Here is a 21,769-nt window from a genome sequence, read left to right on the forward strand (position 1 = left end):
GGCCCCGCGGGCCTCGTGCCCCGCGTGCGGACTACAAATCCCATTGGTCCCCGCGACCCCGCGCCTGCGCGCTGGCCGCCAGGACACAGCGATGGCGGCTGCGGTGGTGGCGGCCCCCGAGGTCCTTCGGGAATGCGGCTGCAAGGGCATCCGGACCTGTCTAATCTGCGAGCGGCAACGCGGAGGTGACCCACCCTGGCAGCACTCCCCACAGGTGAGGGCTGGGTGAGGAGGCGCGCCCACAAGTTTATTCTTCACATGAGGAAACTGAGGCCCAGACTGAACGTGAATACGGTCCTGGATCAAACCGTGTTAGGGGCCCTCGCCATGAGGACGTTGCGGGGGCAAGGAGAGTGGGCTTTGAGGAGTGGGTTTGGAGTGGAGAAGGGATTGGGACGTGGGTGCAGTCCGACCCCAGCTCATCTCTGGGACCCGGGGGGAGTCTAACAGCAAACCTCTACATAACATCTCCCACCCCTACCCCCACCCCCACCCCGCACCGTCTGGGCCTGGGAGCTTCACGGGCACGCGGGGAGACGATATGGAAAGAGTAGAGGGTGCTGAAAACCAGGACAAAAGTGCCCAGAGGCCTTGGACGGAAATGAGTAAGGAGGAAATTAATTCCAACTAACTAACGAAAAACACCCAGCCTTTGAACTGGGCCTGGATGAATTTAATTGGTTGAAAGGGCGTTCTAGCAGGGGAAACTGCTTGAGTATAGGCCTGGGCTAGCGGCCTGTGGTTAGAAGGGGGTGATGCCTCTGGGGAGGGAGATGAGGTCCCTGGGGCCTGACCACAGAGGGCCCTGTGTGTGGCCACTGGGCTGGCTGGAACCTGTCCTGAGGTCATAGAGAGATAGGGAAGGGCTTTAAAGGAAATTACATGTGGATTCTAGAACAGTCCCAGGAGCTGGTAGGAAGGTATGAAGGCTGGGAAGCCAGTGAAGAAACTGTTGCAGTGTTCCTGGTAAAAGTGTGGAAGATCCTGTGGAAATCAGTATGAAGGTTTCTCAAAAAAATTAAAAGTAGAATTACCATGTGATCCAGCAATCCTGGGGACATACCCAAAAGAATTGAAAGTGGGATCCTGACGAAATATTTGCTCGCCCATGGTGGAAGCAACTCGAGTGTCCACTGATGGATAAATGGGTAAACAAAAGCAGTACATACAATAGAATATTATTCAGTCGTAAAAAGGAGGGACATTTTGATATATGCTACAGTGTGGGCGAACCTTGAAAATATTTTGCGAAGTGAGATAAGCCAGTCACAAAAGGACAAATGCCATTGGATCCCACCTATACTACCTAGAGTAGCCAACATCATAGAGACAGGAAGTCAGACAGTGGCGGCGGGGGGCAGGGAAGAAGGGGAACTGTTGTTTAAAGGGCGCACAGCTTCGGTTTTGCAGGGTGGGAATGTTCCGGAGGTTGGTGGCACAACTGAGTGAATGTATTTAACACACTGAACTGTACACAGAAACAATTTTTAAAGACGGTAAATTTTATGTTACATATATTTCACCACAAACACCTTTTGTAAAAAGTGCCAAAGGTCCGGACTGTGTCTGTGGCTGTGGGTGTAGAGACACAGGACACTCTGCGGGTAGCAGCTTCCCAGTCTGATGGCTGAGGGGGGAGCAAAATGTCCAGGGTGCTTCCCACTGTTAACATGTCCCTTGCGAGGTTCCAGAGACAGGGCATGGCGGTTCCGGGATGGTGTGGTAGCAAGGCCTGTGGAACACGAAGGGGAAGAAGCGGGATTAATTGATCAGGGAGGACCGCAGACTGCCACATAAATCTGACAGAGTCGTGGCCAACGCGGTGGGGGCTCCAGAGCAAACACTGCCCGTAGAGGAGTCCCAGGCCGGGCGGAAATGGCCTGGTCCGTGCTGAGTCACTGGCCGGGAGTGGCGGGGTGCTGCCTGGGACGCGGATGGCCTCCAATCAAAACATGAGGCAGATCCTGGCAGCACTGTGGCAGGAGACTGGCGTCTCAGTGACGGGCAAGTTCTGCTCTTTTCTAAAGGGAAATTCCGGCAGTGCCTCTGCCTGCCACTGGATGGGGCAGGGCCCAGAGACGTTCCCCCTGGACTGGAGAGGGCCTCTTTCCTCTGGCCTTCCAGCACGTGCTGCTCACGCCCTGGATGGCCACAGGGTCTCGGCTTTAGGGCTAGCCTGTTTCTCAAACTTCTGGTCCAGCTGGATGTTTTTACACCCATCTCCTCTAATTTTCACAAGGCAGAGGACAGGAGACGCCCTACAGTGACACAGAAGCTGGGCTAGCAGGCTGTTCACCAGCTGTGCAGCCTCTGGCTAGTTCCTTCACTTTGCTGAGCCTTGCCCACCTCAGCTATAAAGTGGAGAACGAAAAATGGTTGTGCAGATGCTCTTCCCTTTAATGGATGAGGAAAACGAGAGCCTTCCCCAGGAGGCGGCCCCAAGCAGGGGTCTGACCTCTCTCTGGACTCTAGCTGCCTTCCAAAGTGGCATCAGGAGTGGATGAACCACTGGGCAGGGCCGCTGCCAGGAACGCCTCCAGACGGCAGGCTCCAGTGGCTCCGGGACCGCTGTCTTTCTTTTACAGAAAACACATCGTTTTGTTTACTACTTGGACACTGGCTGGGCTGTGGGGGCCGAGGAGTCTGACTTTGAAGGCTGGGCCTTCCCCTTCCCTGGTGTGACACTGATAGAGGACTTCGTGACCCAGGAGGAAGAAGCTGAGATGGTGCAGCTGATGGACCGTGAGCCCTGGAGGCTCTCACAGTCTGGACGGAAGAAGCAGGTAGGGTGCCCAGAGCTAGGGAGGAGAGGTGGGGCAGTCACTTCGCTGGGCCCCTCTGCTCACCGCCACTCAGTGCCCTCCTCTGAATGTGCACCAGGGTGTGCCCAGCCTGCTTGGCCTGCTCACCGTCCCGAGAGGATGCCAGTGAGCCAGGCCTCTAAGGCAGATGGCCTGCAGCTCTCCCTGCCCTCGCCTAGCTGGCCCAGACCTGGTGACTGTCAGGGAGGGTTTCTTGAAGCCTGCCAGGTGCCTTCCTGTCCAAAGTTCGTCTATGGTCTGTCTCAGGTATTTTCAGGCCTCCAAGTCCCAGACCTCCTCTTTGTCCGGGATCACGGCCGGACAGAGTCCTGCTCCTCCCCGTCGAGGTCACTCCTTCCATTCCTCAGCTCCAGCAGTCCTTGCTGCCACCAGAACCTGTGAGCCACCCATCTGGCCACCCTTCCCCTTCCCGGCCTCTTTCCTTACCCTGTACCACAGCCAGTTACTACAGTTACTTCCTCAGGTGCCCCCTCGACCTTTTGTCCTTTGCATTGTACTCTTTGAAATGTTAAAGGGACTTACCTAAGAAAAAGAAGATGAAAAATATGAACAGTAAAATGACAGCAAACCCACAGTTAATAACAACCACACCTAAAACAAAGACAAAAGCAAACTAAGCAAACAACTAGAACAGGAACAGAACCACAGAAATGGAGATCACATGGAGGGTTAGCAGCAGGGAAGTGGGAGGGGAGAGAGGGGGAAAAGGTACAGAGAATAAATAGCATAAATGGTAGGTAGAAAATAGACGGGGAGAGTAAGCATAGTATAGGAAATGTAGAAGCCAAAGAACTTACATGTAAGACCCATGGACATGAACTATAGGGGGGGAATGTGAGAAGGAGGGGGTGTGCAGGGCAGAGGGGAATAAAGGGGGGGAAACGGGACAACTGTAATAGCATAATCAATAAAGTATATTAAAAAATAAAAACTAAACCCAGTGGCCGGTTCTCAGGCTCAGTCCTTGGGCCTCTCCCAATTCCTGCCTCAGACACCCCCCTGCTGACCTCGGTGAGTCAGGGGCCTCTACGCCGTCACCGTTCGGGCTCCCATGTTCGTAGCTCCGCCCCCCCCCCCCCCCCCCCCCCCCGCCCCGGGCTCCTACTTGCCAGACCCTAAACCACGCGGCCCGGAAACGTGCATCTGTCCAGGTTTCTCTGTCTCGCTCTCACTCCTCTCAGCTCTTCTTTCAAAACCCATCTGCATCTGAGAACACGCTGCCCGCCGCTGCCACCGCATGCTTGCCAGCCCCGGGTTTCCTCCCTGGGATTCCTTCAGGGGCTTCCCGGGGTGGCCCTCACCCCTCTTCAGTCAGTTTTCAATGAGAGGAAAGTGACTCCAGTGAAGCCTCACTAGCCCCTGTCACTCTCTGTTACACCCTCCAGGGCCCCACCCAGCTCAGACACAGCGTCCTTACAGTTCAGTGCCCAGGAAGGCCCTGCGGGGGGCTGCCCCTGGTGTCCCTCACAGCAGTCACAGCAGCCACCTTCGCGTTCCTTAAGGGTCCAGCTTCTGGGCCCTCTGCTGGCCGCACTCCCGTCTCAGGCTCGCTGCCTAGCGTTGCCCTGCAGGAGGCGCTCACCCACGCACTGTGAGGCATGCCCCGAAAGAGACAGACCCTCCGGATGGAGCCACCCAGTATCAGAGGGGGGGCCGAGAGGGTAGGAGTCGGCAGATGAACGCTCTCCTTTTTCACACCTCAGGCCAAAAATCTGAGGTGTATTCCAGAGGGCTCCTCCCTTTTTTGTTTTGTTTTTTGTTTTTTAGATAGAAGCCACATACCATAAAATTCACCCATTTAAAATGGACAGTTCAGGCCAGGCTGGGGTCGCTCACTCTCAGCTGATGACCTTGCCGAGAGCGCCAGCCTGCGAGCCAAAGGGTCGCCAGTTTGATTCCCAGTCAGGGCACGTGCCTGGGTTCCCGGTCAGGTCCCCAAGTAGGGGGCACACGAAGGGCAACCACGCATTGATGTTTTTCTCCCTCCTTTCCTCTCTGTCTAAAAATAAATAAAATCTTTAAAAAAGTAAAGTAAAATATAATTCAGTGGATTGGTTTTTAGTATAGTCACAAGGTAGCCCAACCATTACCACTATCTAGTTCTGGAACATTTTTCTTTCTTTCTTTTTTTTTTTAAGGTTTTAGTTATTTACTTCAGAGAGAGTGGAAGGGAGGGAGAAAGAGAGGGAAAGAAACATCAGTGTGAGAGAAACATTGATCCCCTGCCTCTCATACACGCCCTGACTGGGGCTGAACCCACAACCCAGGCACGTGCCCTGCCTGGGAATCAAACCAGCGACCTTTCACCCTGTGGGACGATCCCCAACTGACCAATCCACACCCGTCAGGGCTAGTTCTGGAACATTTTCACCATCCCAAAGGAAACCCACACTTACTAGCAGTCCCTCCTACTCTCCCGTCCCGGTGACCACTCATCTGCTCTCTCTGTCCCTGCGGATTCGGCCTTTATGGACGTTTCGTGTCAACGGGATTATGCAGCACACGACCTTTTGTGTCTGGTGTCTTTTACCGGGACGTTCTCAGGGTCCGTCAGTTCGCAGCATGTGTCGACGCTCTACTGCTTTCCGTGACCGCCTCACGTTCCCTCGTACGGCCGGCTGTGCCACCATGTGATTATGCATCCATCTGCTGGGGGACACTCGGGCTGTTCCCACTTTTTGGCTGTTGTGAATAGTGCTGCTAGGAACGTTAGTGTGCGTGCTTCTGTGAGGACTTGTTTTCGTTTCTGTTGCGTGTGTACTCGGTAGAACTGCTGGGTCACGTGGTGACTTGTCCCTCCAGGTTCCGCACCCCTGTTGTGTCCAGTGCTGCCCACCTTGGCAGCGCCACCTTGGATTGGCCTTCGCTGCCTTGCTGCACAGTCTTCCCAGATCCCCACTCCTCAGCATCCTGTCCGCGACACACTGCCTACACGTGGGCCTCTGTCTCCAGCTCTGCCTTCTGGGGTGCCGAGGCTGAGACACCCCCCAGCGCTGTGTGCCCCCTTCCCTGCTTTGTTATTTTCCCTAGCGTTTACTGCCATCTGTGGGTTGCTCTTTGTGTGTCTGCACTGCTGGCCTCTTCCTGCCGGAATGTCACACCCACGGAGTCAGAAATTTCTGCTCTCGGTCGCTGTGACTGAACCCTTTAGGCCTAGTGTGTGATCACATTTCTGTAAACTCAGTCACTCCTCCACTTCTCTTTGTCCTCATCCTTCAGGACTATGGTCCCAGAGTCAACTTTCGGAAACAAAAGCTCAAGACCACTGGCTTCCAAGGCCTCCCCAGCTTCAGCCGGGAGGTGGTGCGGAGAATGGGCCTCTACCCCATCCTGGAGGACTTCCGGCCCGTGGAGCAGTGTAACCTGGACTACTGCCCAGAGCGGGGCTCAGCCATCGACCCCCACCTGGACGACACCTGGCTGTGGGGGGAGCGGCTGGTGAGCCTCAACCTCCTGTCTTCAACCGTGCTGTCCATGTCCCGGGAGGCGCCCGGCAGCCTGCTGCTCTGCCTGGCCCCGTCCGGCTTCCCGGAAGCCTTGGTGGAAGGTGTGATGGCCCCCAGCAGGTCCGTCCTGTGCCAGGAGGTGGAGGTGGCCGTGCCCTTACCCCGCCGCTCTCTGCTCGTGCTCACCGGAGCCGCACGGCACCAGTGGAAGCACGCCATCCACCGCAGACACATCAAGGCCCGCCGCGTGTGCGCCACCTTCAGGGAGCTGTCCGCCGAGTTCTGTGCTGGGGGCAGGCAGCAAGAGCTTGGGCAGGAGCTCCTGCAAATCTCTCTCTCCTTTCAGGGGAGGCCCTTGTGAGCCGCCTCCCCAGGGACAGGAGCTGGCACTGGGTGAGGCCTGGGATGCCAGCCCAGAGTTGACCCTTTGTCAGGATTGAAGCGGGGAGCCCAGCACAAGGGTCTCCCTTTGCAGCTCATCAGGTGTTCAGAGAAGACTGCTGACCCCTGGCGCATGGCAGCGCAAGCCCTGCCGGGAACTGGTTTTGATGGGCACGTGCCTCGGGTCAGCCCCTTTGAGCCACACCGTGGCCACTCATTTGGGTTAATTTGTCACAGTTTGAGGGAAATGGCATAATTTGAGTTTAAAAAATATTGGCATCGCTTAAAACCATTTTTTCCTTTATCCATCTCTCTCAGGAGGTTTCCCGATCCCCCCCTGTGTAGCACCTCCATTTGGGTAGCGTGTGGGATTTGAGAATGGAACTGGTAGAAGATTTGAAGTTATTACTGTTCCAAATTTCAGAGCTGGTGACAGCTTCTGAGTCAGACTCTGCCTGGGTCATGCCTAATCCAAGCTTGGGGTGCAGGGTGCAGTGAGGACAGGGAAATCTGAGAGTCCAATGCACACACAGCCCACCCCACCCCCGCCCCACACAATGGTGTTAAAAAGTTGGGGGGGATTCTCGTCAGCTCCCAGGACAGCACGGGGTAGTTCACCGCCTGGTGCTGCGTACGGTGCTCACCTGCGCGGGTGGCTGCACCTGTGCGTCTGCAGCCAGGTGTGCAGGCCGTGGAGGTAGAGGGCGATGGCAGCGTTCCCTGGGCCTGCAGGGCCAGCCTCTCTTGCTGCTTACGTGACAAAGTACACTCAGCTCACCCGCCACGTGCTGGGAGCCAAACTTGAGTGACTAGTGCTCCAGCACAGCCTGGAAAGTTCGTGGTCAGCACTGGTCTTAATAATCACTCTGGAACTTTTCAAGAGCTGGAAGATTGGGGGAGCCACTGGCTTGGACAGGAGAACACTGGGAAGACCCAGTGGAGAGGCTGCTGGGGCTTCTAGTGGCTGCGTGAGCCCAGCTGCTGGGTGGGGGCTGGTGGGCTCCCAGATGCCTTGACTGCCACTGAGTCAACTCCCTTGGAGTAGGAGAGTGGAGGGCAGCTTCTTCCCAGTTCTTGTAACCTCCACACAAACCCTCATAGATCCTGCTCTGGGTCCCTGATACCAGGCATTCAGATACAAGTCTGGGATTCCAGCCAGTCTTGCTGTGTCTGAGCAGCCAAGCAGATGTACAGGCATGGTGGTCTGCTCCACAGGGCCCAGTGGGGGCTGGGCCTTAGAGCAGCCCACCCCTGGGTGGGTCCTGCAAGATGCTCAGCCAATAAAGGTGGGAATGGGTGTTTGGGAAATGCTGCACCCCAATACCTGTCTGGGAGAGGCCTGTTAAGGCTGTGGAGTCACTCAACAGAGAAGCCTGCTTCTCCTGGAATCTAGTGCTTGCCATGTGCTTGACATTTGGCCTTTCCTACAGTCCCGCAGAGCACACGCTAGGAAATGCTCCATCATGTAGTAAAGGTGATCCTGTGCCGAGTTGTCCTTGAAGCTGCTCCATGAAGCCCATCAGGCCCCAGGTGGCCACTGTCTCACCTCGGCTACCCGCTGGGATGGGGCTGGGGAGTCTCCTCCAGAGCCACTCCTAGGCACCACTGCAGCCGCAGCCTGGGGTACAACATCTGCTTAACACCCGTATTTTAGGGAGCTGTTCCTGCTTCCCTTGAACACCCAGCATCTGTGGTGCAGACTGTTCGGTCTGTGCTAATGTTCTCGGGCCTCGGACTAGAAGGCAGGAGCCTGCAGGAGCATGCTAATAGAAGCACCCTCTTCCCGAGCAAGTTGGGGGGAATCTGCTGACGCTCCTCAGCCCACCCTGCTTTGGAAAGACGTTGGGGAAATTTGGGGCCAGTTATGTGTTCACAGGGTTGGTAAGGCCGAGGCTGGCCCTGACGGGGCTGAGCTCAGTCCAGGGAGGACCCTCTGGGTGAATTCTGCCGAGATATGCACAAACTGCCTGTACCGTGCCCCCAGCGTCTTGTGGGGGCAGCAGAGGCTGGGAAGGGCTCGGCACGTTCTAAATGGGCCTAGAGTGGAGTAGGCGCAGTCCCTTCCCACCTCGCTCTGCCGGGCCTTACCCTCAACCTTCTAGAAGCATCTGAGAATGAGTCCTCTCGGCAGGTCAGCTGGATGGTAAGTGGGCCTGGCCACCGGGGGGTTGCTACATTCACTGGAGAATGGGTCCATAGAGCCAGTGTGCTGGCCGGGTGCTCTGTCCTGAGCCCAGGCTGGGGAGTCCTCCCCCGGGGCTGTAGAGGCAGGCGTGCGCCTGTATTGGCAGAACTGTTCCATGTAGTGGTGCCAGCTGCTTTGCACACCTAATTGCTAGGAGCATCGGGTTGAAGTGCCAGAAAACTACTAATGGACAAATTTGCCAAGAAGGGGGCCTCTACTTCAGTGGGTGACTGTTACAAAACAGGTCTGGGAGTTTTCCTGAGTGCCCCGGGCAGCGGGAGGGATCTGCATTACTGCCGCCCAGCTGGATGCCTGGCCTCCCCAGAGCCCCACGTTCCTGGGGTTGGAGGAAGCCCAGTGGGGCCGGAGCTTCAGTGGCTCCTCTCCTGGAGGACTCCGAGCTGCCCCTGTCCAGGTGGCCCTGTTGGCACTCGGCTGGACTTGGGCTGCCCCTTGCTGTGGTTCGGGAAAGAGAGGGCCCTGCTTGGGAAGAAAAACTGCAGGAAGAGGGCCCCCACTTGGCAGGTGCTCATGGCATGTCTGGGCCCTAGTGCCCTGTCAGAGAAGTCCCACACCTGGGAAGCCTGTTAGGACACTGGCTGGTGACCGAAATTAGGAGGCAGGAGGGGCTTGAGGATCCAGGATGCAGCAGACACCAGGGAAGGACCAAAGACAGAAAGAGTTTATTTGATCCAGAGCAACTTTTAAAAACCTGTGCACAGGACAGTGGTCCCGCATACCACACGTGGTCTGCACAGTGTCATGCATAACGAGCCGATGAGCACAGGACAGGGAAGACGGCAGATGAACCTGCTCCACTCGGGCTTTGGGGCTTTATCCTCCAGACCTTCCTAGAAGATACGAGCTACATTCTGCCCTCACCGTTTCTGAAGTGGAAATACTTGAGTTTTGACGCTTCTGGTCAGGTACCGAGTGGAGACTGTGCCGCACTTTGGAACGGGCCTCCAGTACTTGCAGGCAGTCGTTTGAGCACCGGGAAGGTCTGTTCAGAGGGGACTTGGCGAGGCCACGCTGGCCCCCGGTGGCCCTCGGCACCTTGCAGAACTGCTGCCGTACTGGGACACTCAACCATCCCATGCAACAACAGTCACATTCAACCTCCCGAATCCACGGTTCTAGCCTGTAATCTGCCAGCCCCTTCCCTACACTGCCCTGCTGAGCTGTTCCTGCAGCTCCAACAAATTCTCTGGAAGGCTGGCGCTGGGAAAGCATTCTGGACGAGAGAACAAGGAATTAGAAGAGTACTGTTCTCCCAGTGTTTAAACATGGTACGTGGCATCTTTCCTGTTCACATGGCACCGTCTCTGAGCACCGAGTATCTGACCCTGTTGCGGCCACAAGCTCTGCCCGCAGGTCAGGCATCACGATGGGCCCCCTCTGGCACTGGGGGTGTGCTTTCCAGTCTAGGGAGCATGGCACTTCAGGGGGCCGGTGGCTGGCATCCTTGGGGCAGGGCTACCAGATGGCCCAGGAAAAGGGTGGCAGGAGTGAGCCCGGCATGGCCCCTCCCAAAAGGCTCAGGCCAGAGTAAGGGCTTGCTGCCTGCTCCCAGCTGTGGGGAAAGCCAGTTGTCTTGTCACTGCCAGGACCCACAGTGGCTGTCTTGCTGTGATGCTGACATTCCTTCGCAGAACAGACACATTAAGCCGGGTCAGCCTCCTCGACAAGGCTGTGGGGAAGAGCAAACATGCACTAGAGAGCAAGCGAGTCACACCAGATGTCTGCAGAAGGTGCGAGGACACAAACCCCTTAGAAGACGGCGGGCTCTACTCTGGCCGGGCGGGACGCCCTGTCCAGGCTACCACTGACGCTGGTGATTGTCAGCACAGCGCCAGGAGGGCCCCTCAGCATTCCCGAGTCACAGGTTAAGGTTCATGTTCTCACCGGTAGGTCACATTCCCAGAAACCTCGTCCAGGCTAGTCGGGATTTCTTGACAGAAATGCCATCAGAGCATGAGACTCAGTGACGATCTGTGAAAACAGTCTCCTCCTCTAGGTGGCTGCTGGCCAGTGCGGTAAACATGGTTTTTAAAAGCAGCTCAGGTAAGCAGAGACACTGAAATTAAATGGACAGTAACCAAGAGGGGAGGTGGGAGGGGACAATGGGGGGAAAAGGGTGAAGGGTTTTCAGAAACTACTATAAAGGACCCATGGACAAAACCAAGGGGGGCTGGAATCAGAGGAGAGTGGTGGGGATGGCTGGGGTGTGGGGGAGAGGTAAGGGGAAAAGGCAGAAAACTGTACTTGAACAATAAAATTAAAATAAAATGAGGAAAAAAATAAAAGCAGCTCAGGGTGCAGCATGCTCACACAGACGCTGAGCTGCAGCCTGCATGTGAACAGCCAAGAACACCCACTAGGGCAGCCAGATGCCCTTGATGAAACACCGGCCCCACACTGTGAAGGCAGCCAGCTGGGCTCCGCTGTGCTGCTGAGGGGCCTGGGGGCCCAGGAGGGGGCACTGTGTAGGGTTGTGCCTTCTCTGTAGTTGTTCCATGTCGTGAGACCTGCACGTGGCCAGGGCTGGGCCCTGGTGCCACCACCTACAGACAGGAAGCCCCCCAAGCTGCCCCTTCCACTGCCTGGCACCACGGGGATCGGCAGGCTCTGCCATCTGAGCAAGTGCCCCTGGCCTTCTGTGGCCACAGCCCAAAGGATCAGCTGACTCAGGCTCAGAGGGCATCCTGTAGCCAAGAGATGGAGGCCTCTGGACTGTGGCCCTTCCTAGCCTTGGTGGCCTTGTTGGGTCAATTGGCCAGAGCTCCGGGCCGGCCAGGAAGAACGAATTTGAGCCCAACGTGCTTCGGAGCACCTCTCTGTTAACAACCTCCTCAAGGGGGCTGCTCCCAGACGTGCCTCCCCAACCCTGCCAGACCCCCACCCTTGGGAGTCTGCCCCAGGCACCGGCCTTCCCCACAAGCCAGGCCACTCAACGCACCCCAGGGCAGGGGAGGGAAGCACCAGGCCCAGTGCAGTCCTGGGCCCATCTGATCACCACGGTCCCCACCCAACCACAGCAGGCCAGCACTGCCACATGTGCCACCCAGCTGCCACGCAGCCCCTCAGTCATGGGGCGACCCTTCTGTGCCTCCTGTCTCAGGATTCCCCAGGGCCAAGGGCTCAGCCTTTCTTTCCCCTAAGTTCTTTGCAACAGAGTCCCTCATTTAAGGATTTCCATTTCCTGAGGGAAAACGATCCAGGTTTTACAGCATGAAGACAGGAGTAAAACTTTGGTCTTGAACCAGCTGGCAGTGTCTAGGCGGCCTCATGGCAATCTACATTTTTGAAACTCCCTCCCACGCAGGCTGTTCCAGTTGGCCCCCTGGCCCCGCCCCTGCGCCCCGGCCCCCCATCCCCGGGACCCCGCGCCCTCACACGGCCTGTAGGCTGCGCTCGTGCCCGTCCAGCTGCACCTTGAGCTTGTGCAGCTCCTCGATCTCTCGGTTGTGCCGCTCGGTTTTGTGGCGCACCAGCGAGCGGTAGAAGTGGAGGGTGAACACGACGAAGATGAGGCCCACGGGCACCATGATGATGGTGGACACCAGGGCAGCCTGCCAGCCCGTGTGGCTGCCGGGGCCGGGAGCAGGGCCGGGTTGGTGGCGCGCGTCCACAGGCAGGAACTTGATCCAGCAGAGCATCACCACCTCAGCCAGGAAGAGCAGGATGCCGAGAACGGTGGAGAAGCCCCAGGCCAGCTCGATGTAGGGGTGCATGCGCTCGTGCGGCGACTCGCTGATGGAGTTGAGGTTGTGGATGTTGCTCACGGCCTCCACGTTGGGCAGGATGCACGTGCTGATGAGCAGGGCAAAGAGGTGCACAGCCACCAGCACCGTGGTGCAGGCGCTGAAGGCGATGAGCAGGGGCCTTGGGTACTGGTACTGCGTCTCCAGCTGCACCTCCACCATGGCCACCTGCAAGGCAGAGAGGGTGCTGCTGGGCTGGGCACCCAGTTCCAGACCCTTGAAAAGCACAGGGCATCCTCCTTGCTGTTCAACTATTTTGGCCCTGGCTGGCATGGCTCAGTGAATTGAGTACCGGCCTGCTAACCAAAAGGTTGCCGGTTCAATTCCCAGTCAGGGCACATGCCCGGGTAGCGGCCCAGGTCCTCAGTAGGGGATGTGCGAGAGGCAACCACTTGATGCATCTTTCACACACCAACGTTTCTCTCCCTCTTTTTCCCATTCCCCTCTTTTTAAAAATAAGTAAATCTTTTTAAAAAATTCAGGTAAAAAAACCTATTTTGAACTTTCCTTTTTTCTGATTAGCTAAAGAAGATCTCACTGAGGAAAAAAATCTCGAAGTACAGAAGAGACTAGAGAAGCCCGGGGTGGGGCCACGCCTCGGAGGCCTCCCCGACACAGAACACAGGGTACACCTGAGGTGCTGAGCTGCAAAAAACTGTTTTAAGAAAAAATAAAAACTGACCTTTCAAAAGGTAAAAAAAAAGTAAAAACGGAGGTTCCTGTTGGCGCCCAGACTCCAAGCTGCACACCTGGACAGCCTCACTGAGCCCACGGGGTGCTGCTCCCTGCCGACACCAACAGCCAGCGAGGGACGCCTGCGTGTCTGAGGGCCAGGGATGGTGGCGGCCATGAGCGCCATGGTGAGGAGGCGCAGCTGTGGGCAGGAGGCCGGGCTGGGAAGAGTGAGCTGAACCACCAGCCAGTCACAGGATGCCAACGGGTAACGTCGAACAGTGCAAATCAAGAAACCGCAGTCTCCGAGTGTTATTTGAAAACACGGGGACCGAGACAGCTGCAAGAGGCTGCCCTCAGGGAGTGGGGAACACAGCCCTGCTGGCGCGGTTCTGGTCTTGTCCCTGTGCACTGGGCCCTGGAATAGCACAGGAGCATTGGGGGCAGCAAGGGAATATGAGTGGACTCGTGCAGTTCGAACCCATGCTGTTCAAGGGTCACCTATGCTTAATTTTTAAACTGTGCGCATGTAATAACTGACAAAATAGAAATTATTTTTAAATGAAAGGGGGGTGAAGACCCACAGGGGGAACCAGAGGAAGCCCCAGCTTAGCTCGAGCAGTGAATGCCTACAGCCATTTACGCAGTGTCTGCTCACCCCAGGCCTAAGGGGCTTTCAAACTATGGACTGAGCAACGTGCTCCTGCCCCGACTTCTGCCCCTGCCCCCGCCAGGTCAGACGCCGCTCAACAAGAATAGCTCCCTCGGAGGCCCCAGCCCCTACCACCCCCTCCATCCCAGCACTCAGCACTGTGGATCCCCAGTGGAGGATTTAGTCCAGGCTCAGCACAGGCTCTGGGGCTCACCAAAGAAGGGCCTTCTCCCAGGTAAAAACCGGACCAGGAAAGGGGCGGGAGGCAGAAAGAAGCTGGAAGAAGGCTCCCCCCTCCCGCCCCTCGCTGTGTTTGCCTCCTAGATCTGAGCCATCCCTGTTTTTAAAAATTACCAAGAAAGATTTCACAACTTGTAGCAACTGCCACCTCTTACAGCGAGCACGTCACCCGCTCAGAGGAGATGGAGCGCTCGGCGGCTACAAAGCAGAGAGGGCAGTCCCAGTGGGCCGCGCCTGAACGGGGACTCAGCAGTGACTGCTGCTCCGGAGGGCAGGAGCCAACGACAGGGGTTGAGGGGTCTTTTCTTGGTGCCCCTGTGGCCTGGGTGGGCTCTTGTTGCCACAAAGGATAGGGCCCACCGAAAGAATGTAGTAACCCCAGAGGTCACCGAGATAAGAACCAAAGATGACTAAAAGGCCTACAAGGAAGCAGTTCTGTTCTGCCTCAGGAAGAGAAAAGGCCAAAGGGCCATTTTCCCTTGTGTTTGTACAAAGATTTTAAGAGGGGGCCTCAGTTCCCTGGTTCTCTGTCGGAAGAAGGCTAAACACGAAGAAATACGCTGCAGGTTGGGCACAAGTCCCCACTGCTGGACGAGGAAACGGCTTCGCAGTTCTAATGAGGGACCACGTAACATAAAGAGGGGCCCCACCTTCGAGCAGACTGCCTTTCCTCCGTGTCCCTGCCCTTATCTGCCTGGGGTCCCCAAGGCCTGAGTGCTTGCTGATAGCACCGGTCACGTCCTCTCCCAAGCTGCTCCGCAGTCTGAGCAGCTGCCTGACTCACTGGTGGTCTGTTAGGCTGATCAGGCGTCACCGCTCTTCCCTACCCCGCCGTGGCTCCGCTCTGTTTCCTTCGCTTCCCAGTTTTCACCGTCACGGTGGCGTCTCAGCTGCATGTGCGGCTGGGGCAGCCTCCCTAACAGGGACCTTCTAGAAGAGAAGGCAAAGACACTGCGTGGCTTCTAAAAGGTATCCCCAGGCTGCTGACTGAAGCCCTTGCTGGGACACAGGCGATACTCCATCAGTGCTGAAGAAATGACTTCCTCCTGGGAAGTGTAACTGCCATTGGCGCACTAAGGACGGCAGGCGCTCCGGGGCCCGCTTCCGGGATCCTCGTGTGTCTGTGTGTCTCTGTCTCTGTCTCTCTCTCTCTCTCTCTCTCTCTCTCTCTCTCGGTGGTCACTATCCTCATTCTAAGACCACTTCACATCCCTGAAGGCCAGTACATCTCAAACTACTCCTCTGGAATTCACTCATTGGTTGAAAACTTTATTCAAGAGCTCGTTTTCAAATTTTGAATGAGTGCTTTTAAAGCCTTCAACCTGCACGAGCATTTTGTTGGCTGGAAAGCAGAGACGTTGGCCTAGGTTTGGAAATCCCAGTGTTTGGAAGGCCAGGGTCTAAAAGACAGGGGCGGACAGGACGCGACTCCGAGACTGGAGCCCCACACAGACGGGAAGCCCTCGCTGCCCCGCGCCCGCCGCGCTCCGCAGAGCTGGGGTTTCTCCAGAGGTAAAAAAGTAATGACGCACAGGCCAGCAAAACGCAACGCCACGCTGCAGTTCTCTTGTGGTGCAGAAAACAAGCTCTAATTTTAATAGTGATGTTTAAACTCCCCCTTAAAATACACATTCCTTAAAATTAAGCTTGAGAAAACTGTGTTTTCCATGTGACAGGAGCCACAGGAAGAAAGTCACCATGAGCCAAAGTTGGACCCCATGTGATTGTACACTTTTGTAAAAATGCTTAAAAAAAGAAAATGCAAGGCCTAATTAAGCCTTTGTTTTAACTAGACCTAAACCCAAACTTACTGCCTCTTGGTTTGGTGCCCTCTGCCGCGCCCTGGATGCCGTTTTCCCCAGGGTGGCCCGACCAACGACCTCGCAGGCCCTTGCCAGAGCGGCCACAGCGGCTCCTCCCGTAGCTTCTTATTTTCTGCTCGACCAGTTGGACAGCCGAGGCTCTGGACTATGGAAAAACAACAACTGCTTCTGCATTTAAAAAAACCTGCTTCCGGCCCAAAAGGACCTCTGAGCATACGAGAGAGAAGTGGCTGCAGCCCCAGGAATTCTGACGCCTGACATCTGCGCCCTGGGGGACAAGTCCCTAAAGGCATGAGGGTTGAGGGCTTTAAAGTCAACCGTGCCTGAGCAGGACTCTTGTCCTGGAGGGTGACTCAGAAGAAAAGTCACAGCTGGGAGACTGGGAATGAGGCCAGAGGCTCTGCTTAGTCATCCCGGAGGCTACATCTGAGGGCATCTGCACCCCGGTGGGCTACACTGTGCACACCCCAATCAGACCCACAGTTCCTGCTAAAGCCCTCGAGATTTCCAGACCTGGGCGGTGCCTGACATGGACACATGTGGGTACTTTTGTCCAGGAAACCCTATACCCTGAAGCTATTTTAATTACCACCCTAACTTCCTTGCCAAACACTTTATGTAAATGTGAGAGTGGTGCTTCCTGTGGGCTCTGAGGCTTGGGAACTCCCCTGTATCTCCCAGCAACCCCTCTGGTTGACAGAGCAGTCACCGTGGAGATGGGATGTGGGGAAACTTCCTCATGGTCCATCCTGGCTGCCAATGGGGCCCAGAGGGAGTGCTTTGCTCCCTGAAGCATCACAGGATACTGATTAGCCAGACCTCGTTTTGCAGGCTACGTTCCCACCAAGTGTTTGCACTCACCATGGCGAAGCCTGAGAGGAGGGCAGAGGTGCGGCTGGAGGCTTTCAGTTTGGCCCTGCTCAGGTAGAGCTTCCGCCAGGAGAGAGCCTGCACGGAGTGGTGGTTGGAGGTGACCAGTTCCAGGTAGCTGCGGCGGACCCAGTCCCGGTAATCCATGCCCTTGTGGCCCGGCTCAGAGCAGGCAGGAGTGGACGGGTCCACAGGCACGCTGAGCTCGGCACTCATGATGGGATCCAGGCTGAGGGCAGGGCAGGGATGCACTCAGGCATCCCAAACGGTTCCAGGGCCTGGAAAATCCAGAATCCAAGCGCAGTTAATTTTCTCTGGGGCCTGCCACATGCACCTTACACTAGAGCTGTGGGGGCCAGGGGCGTGTGCGTGGGGGGCCTGGTCTACGACGCAGTCCCTACACGGAATATAGTGACCATCTACAGGACAGGGGGTCGGGAGTGCATTTCCGAGCACCACCGCAGTATCCAACATTGTTCCTTTGCAAAGCAGGAATTCGGCCTCCCATCCCGAGTTCTCGGGTGAATGGAATTCCAAGATGCACCTACAGACCTAAGACGATCCTCCAATTTGTACCTATCACCAGGGACTGGCGAGCTGTAGCATTTAGAAAGATCCTAGGACCTCAAGTTACCAAGTCTGGATTTGACCCAACTGTGTGACGCTGGGCATGACATCTGACCTTGCTGACCTCACTCGTCTTCAAATGAGGACATCCCCACCCTACAGGGATCTTAAACAAGGTAACGGACTCAGAACTTCCTTTCAGTGTTCCCGTGTCAACAGTGAAATATCTTTCCAAGCAGCTGCTTAGTCTCTCAAACCCAACTTAAATTTTAATCAGCATGGTTCACCTTAAAAAATACTTGGTTATAAACCTAAAGTATTTTTTTAGGTTTAAGCCACATCCAGGCTGAAATGGAAACATTTAACAAAATGAAAAATTAGCCCTGTTGGTGTGGCTCAGTGGATTGAGCGCTGGCCTGCAAACAGAAATACTGCCAGTTGGACTCCCAGTCAGGGCACATGCCTGGGTTGTGGGCCAGGTCCCCAGATGGGGGTGCGCAAGAGGCAATCGATTGATGTATCTCTCGCACACTGATGTTTCTCTCTCTCTCTCTCTCTTTCTCCCTCCCTTTCCCTCTCTCTAAAAGTAAATAAATAAAATCTTAAAAAAAAAATTAAATCCGCCAACTGACATGAGAATGTTTTACGAACAATGGAGACTGGAGACCCCTGGAGTTATCCCAGGGAGACATCTGGTATGACAATAACTCGGAATGAAGACCAGAAAGACTGATCTGTTCAGATTCGTGAATTTGAACCTGAATCTCCACTAATCCAGACAGGGACTGGTGGTCTCATGTGGCCCCAGGGCTGGCTGTGTGGCTGCACGAGGGGACCAGCTCTAACTGATCTGCAGGGCAAGCTTCAAGGGCACAGGCACCTCAGCTGGCATCAGACATTAACTTGTGCCTTTAGGCCCGAAAGAAGGCCCCATGAAAAGCCTACTTAAAGCTCCTATAAACAGACCAAGGAGCATGGCTGGGGATGGATGGGTGGGGTCAGGAGTGCTTCCCAGGGTCAGCAGCTGGGGAATGCCCCACACCTGACCCATCCATGCCAATCTCTGAAACAGTCTACAGGAAGGCCCTGGAAGTCGGAAGAGTGCTGTTTTGGCGTGCTTTCCTTTTTGTTCACTGCCAGGCTGTGGAGGCACAGCTTTTACTGGCCAACAGGATCCCGGGAACAGTTCTGTGCTCTCCTATTTCTGCTAGGGATGTCAACTACTAGGTCAGCCTTGGTCACCGTCCCTTTGCCCAAGTCTGCAGTCAGTGGCACTGCTTTATCAATCACTGGGAGATCCCTTCCCTGGGGGAGAATTCAGAGTAATGCTACTCACTAGCCAAGCCCTTAGTTAGCTCCAAATAATTTAGAATGGCATTATTTGGAAACGTACTTTTTCTTTCTTTTTTCCATGTAACAGAAGTGGGCCTACAGGAATGACAAAGACAGGGTACTGCATGTGGAGGGCTGAAAGGCAAAACCTTTGCCCCGTCAGAGCACCTGTCTCTCCATCCAACATCCTGCATCAAAGAGATGCTTACTGGGCCCTAAAGTAAGACAGCACTTGGTCCCTAGGCATCAAAGATGAAAAAGGCGAGGACCCTGTGAATTCCTGTGCCCATCGTGGCAGCAAGATAAGGGGGTGATTCTCATCCAGTGAGCTAAATGCTTTAGTGGAGGGGGTGTGAGAGCTGAGAGAGCAGAGGAGGTGCTGGCTGCCTCAGCTTCGGGTAGGGAGAAGGTCGCTTTTAGGGAGCAAAGATGGGGGACAAGGACATAGGTAGTGAAGGCAATATTGGCAAGAAGGGAACCTCCCTCAGAAACAAGACACTCCCCTCGTGGGAGGGTTCTGGGAGGCAGGGGACATGGCAGGAAGGCTGGCTGTAGAGAGGGTCAAGGAAATGGGGGGTGGGGAGCGCGGAATACAGGGACTGCTGGATTCCAGCGCAGCCCAGGCAGTGTGACTGTGCTGGACTTTGTCTGGCAGTGCCTGGCGTGAGCCGGGGAAGGAGTTAATGAGGGGAGGGGAACAATCTGGGGTCAGCCTAGTCTGCATGCCCAGTGAAACGCAGGAAGGCCTGGTGGCCCAAAGACAAAGGGATGGATGTGCTGAAGGGGAGGAGAGCTCTGAGGCCGACACTGAGCAGGGAGCTGGGCTCAAGTTCCAAAGTGGAGATGGGGAGTTTTCAGGACAGCGGGTCTGCTGGTGACCTCCTGGGAGTGTCCAGGGCAGTCCCAGAAGCCCTGTAAACATCCTCAGAATGGCAGGGATGGGAAGGAGGGCTGTCTGTCTGCTTGGAGCCTGGGTCCTGAAGATAGAAAAGCCACTTCCTGCAGAGGGAGCAGCCTAGACCTGATTCAAATTCACCCTATCCCTGACAGCCCCGCCGTCCTCCCTGGTGCCAGGCGTCCCCTGCCAGAGGAGTGGCAGAGTCTGGTTCTCACACTCAACTCAGGATGCGGGTAGGGAGGGGCAAGATGGAGCCCGACATTTCAGTCAGGTGGCAGGGACTCCAAAGGATGCTCTCCTGGCGGAATCGTGAAGGGTTTTCTTTTGTTTCTATATAAGGGAAGTCAGAGAAAGGAGGTCTGGTACACTGACAGGGACTCCCTCTGCATCAGTTATTCTCCTTGGCAGGCCTGTCTGAAACATACAGGGGGTGGGGTTGGCTGTCTTAACTTCATTTAAGCATCTGGGGCGTGAGCAGTGGCGAGTGTCTCGCAGAAACGTCTGTTTCTCATTCTCTCTTTGTCATACCCGTGGCGGGCGGGGGCCCAGCAGCCCCCACGGAGGTCTCCCAGAGGCATCCATCTGTATCTCCGTTCCTCCCGCAGGGAAGCCCCAGCGGCCGCAGGACCCGGACTCGATCCGCGCCCCCAACCTCCCAGTCCTCTCGGCACCGCACCCCGCCTGGGGATCTAGTGGGGTTGGGGTCACCTGCCCACCCCCCACCCCCCACCCCGCAGCCGTCCCATTCTGAGCCTGCCCAAGAGAAAGCGCGTCCCCTCCCCAGTCGAGACTCCTGGAGCAATTCAGGTCCCGCCGTTGAGGCGGGGATCCGACTGCCTCCTCCAGACCCCCACCGACACGCACTCACCGAACTGCTCTGCCTATCCGACCCTCTGGGCTCCGGCGGCTATAGCACTGCCCGCGGGACTGGCCAGGGTGCAGAGCGCGTATACCTCTCTTCTTCCGCCGGTCCCGTGGAATACCCCTCGGCCCCGCCTCCACCAGCTTCCCCGTCCAGTGGGCAGGCCGTAGCCGCTGCCAAGGCAACGGCGCGCTACCGTCACGTGACCCGCCCGCGGGGGCCCTGCATGCCACGTGACCCGGTGGGTAGGGAGGGGCGGTGCTTGCGGCCCTAATTGGGGGTCCTGGGACCCCTGCCTGGTGGCCCTGCTCCCTCCTAGATGTAAAAGCCCTCAAAAGGTGCGCATCTCTCCTGTCCCCGGGCGCACCTCAGGTAGCATGGGACAGGGATTGGCGCAGTGACTGCCAGACGAGCCGGAAGCCCGAGCATCTCTCGTTCTCTCGCTCACTACCCGGCCGCGCGGTCGTCCTAGGCCCATTAACGGAACTACGAAGCTGCGCTGTCTCCCCCTAGGTCTGGGAGGCAAGTCCTGCAAAGGGTAGGTCCTGCCTGAGCCGAGGTGTGAGGGTCTAAGACCAAAACGGGGTTTTCAGGGTGAGTTCCGGAAGATGCCCAGGCCTATCATTGGCCGTGTGGAGGGGTGGAGGGAGACCACAAGTGCGCATCCTACAGAGAAGGAACAGGCAGGGATCCCATTATCTGACTACAGGGCGGGTGGGATGAGGTGGGGACGTGGGGAAACGGGTGGAAGGGCAGACTCTTTGGGAAGGGCCGTGGCAGCCAGGTGCGAATTTAGGTGGACTGTGACCCCGCGCAGATCGCTAGCTGGGGCTGTCAGGTGGCCTCCCAAAGCACCCTCCCCTCTCCCAGGCCCTTTGAAATCCGCGGGGACCCAACCTGGGTACCGCACGCTCGGAATTCTAACCCTGGTGAACGCGCGCGGAGAGCTGGTACCTGGGGTGAACATGTCTCTTCGGTGCCCCTGCGCCTTCCATCCGCTGCAGCAGGGAACCTCTCGCCTGCAATGGTAAACTCCCCGGTATTAAAACCGAGATATTCAAACAAGAACGTTCTTTTCAGGAAGTGCACACGCATGATTCACTACGACGCGGGACCAGACGGCCCCTCAGTCTGTCCTGCGTGCCCTACATAGGATTTTTCCATCTCTCACACTGCACTGCACCGTGACACATTTCTCCAGAAATGATGCCTTGCGATCCAGGAGGACACTTACAAAGCGGACTAAGCCAGTCCC

At 56.3% G+C, this 21,769-nt stretch overlaps 2 protein-coding genes across 4 annotated transcripts; one reads left to right on the top strand and one right to left on the bottom strand.

The window, feature by feature from the left end:
• The first annotated feature begins 38 nt into the window (after positions 1 to 38).
• On the top strand, positions 39 to 6,938 carry ALKBH4 (alkB homolog 4, lysine demethylase). Its single transcript, XM_024571480.4, has 3 exons — positions 39 to 214; positions 2,586 to 2,783; positions 6,042 to 6,938. Exons 1-3 carry the CDS (start codon positions 92 to 94, stop codon positions 6,627 to 6,629), a joined length of 909 nt encoding a protein of 302 aa, XP_024427248.1. The 5' UTR covers positions 39 to 91; the 3' UTR covers positions 6,630 to 6,938.
• ORAI2 (ORAI calcium release-activated calcium modulator 2) lies at positions 3,300 to 21,535 on the bottom strand. Of its 3 annotated transcripts, XM_053930323.2 has the most exons (4): positions 20,521 to 20,652; positions 16,847 to 17,133; positions 12,231 to 12,766; positions 3,300 to 3,344 (listed from the first exon to the last, which is right to left on the bottom strand). In XM_053930323.2, the coding sequence occupies exons 2-4, from the start codon at positions 17,069 to 17,071 to the stop codon at positions 3,341 to 3,343; spliced, it is 765 nt and encodes a 254-aa protein (XP_053786298.1). In that variant the 5' UTR covers positions 17,072 to 17,133; positions 20,521 to 20,652; the 3' UTR covers positions 3,300 to 3,340. The 3 variants fall into 3 exon arrangements, with proteins under 3 accessions (XP_053786298.1, XP_045060400.1, XP_053786300.1); XM_045204465.3 differs by lacking the exons at positions 3,300 to 3,344; positions 20,521 to 20,652 and adding an exon at positions 21,469 to 21,535 and having other exon boundaries at positions 12,227 to 12,766; XM_053930325.1 differs by lacking the exon at positions 3,300 to 3,344 and having other exon boundaries at positions 12,227 to 12,766.
• Positions 21,536 to 21,769: the final 234 nt, after the last annotated feature.

The sequence above is a fragment of the Desmodus rotundus genome, chromosome 1 (genome assembly GCF_022682495.2).
Source record: "Desmodus rotundus isolate HL8 chromosome 1, HLdesRot8A.1, whole genome shotgun sequence".
Classification (NCBI taxonomy): Eukaryota; Metazoa; Chordata; class Mammalia; order Chiroptera; family Phyllostomidae; genus Desmodus; species Desmodus rotundus.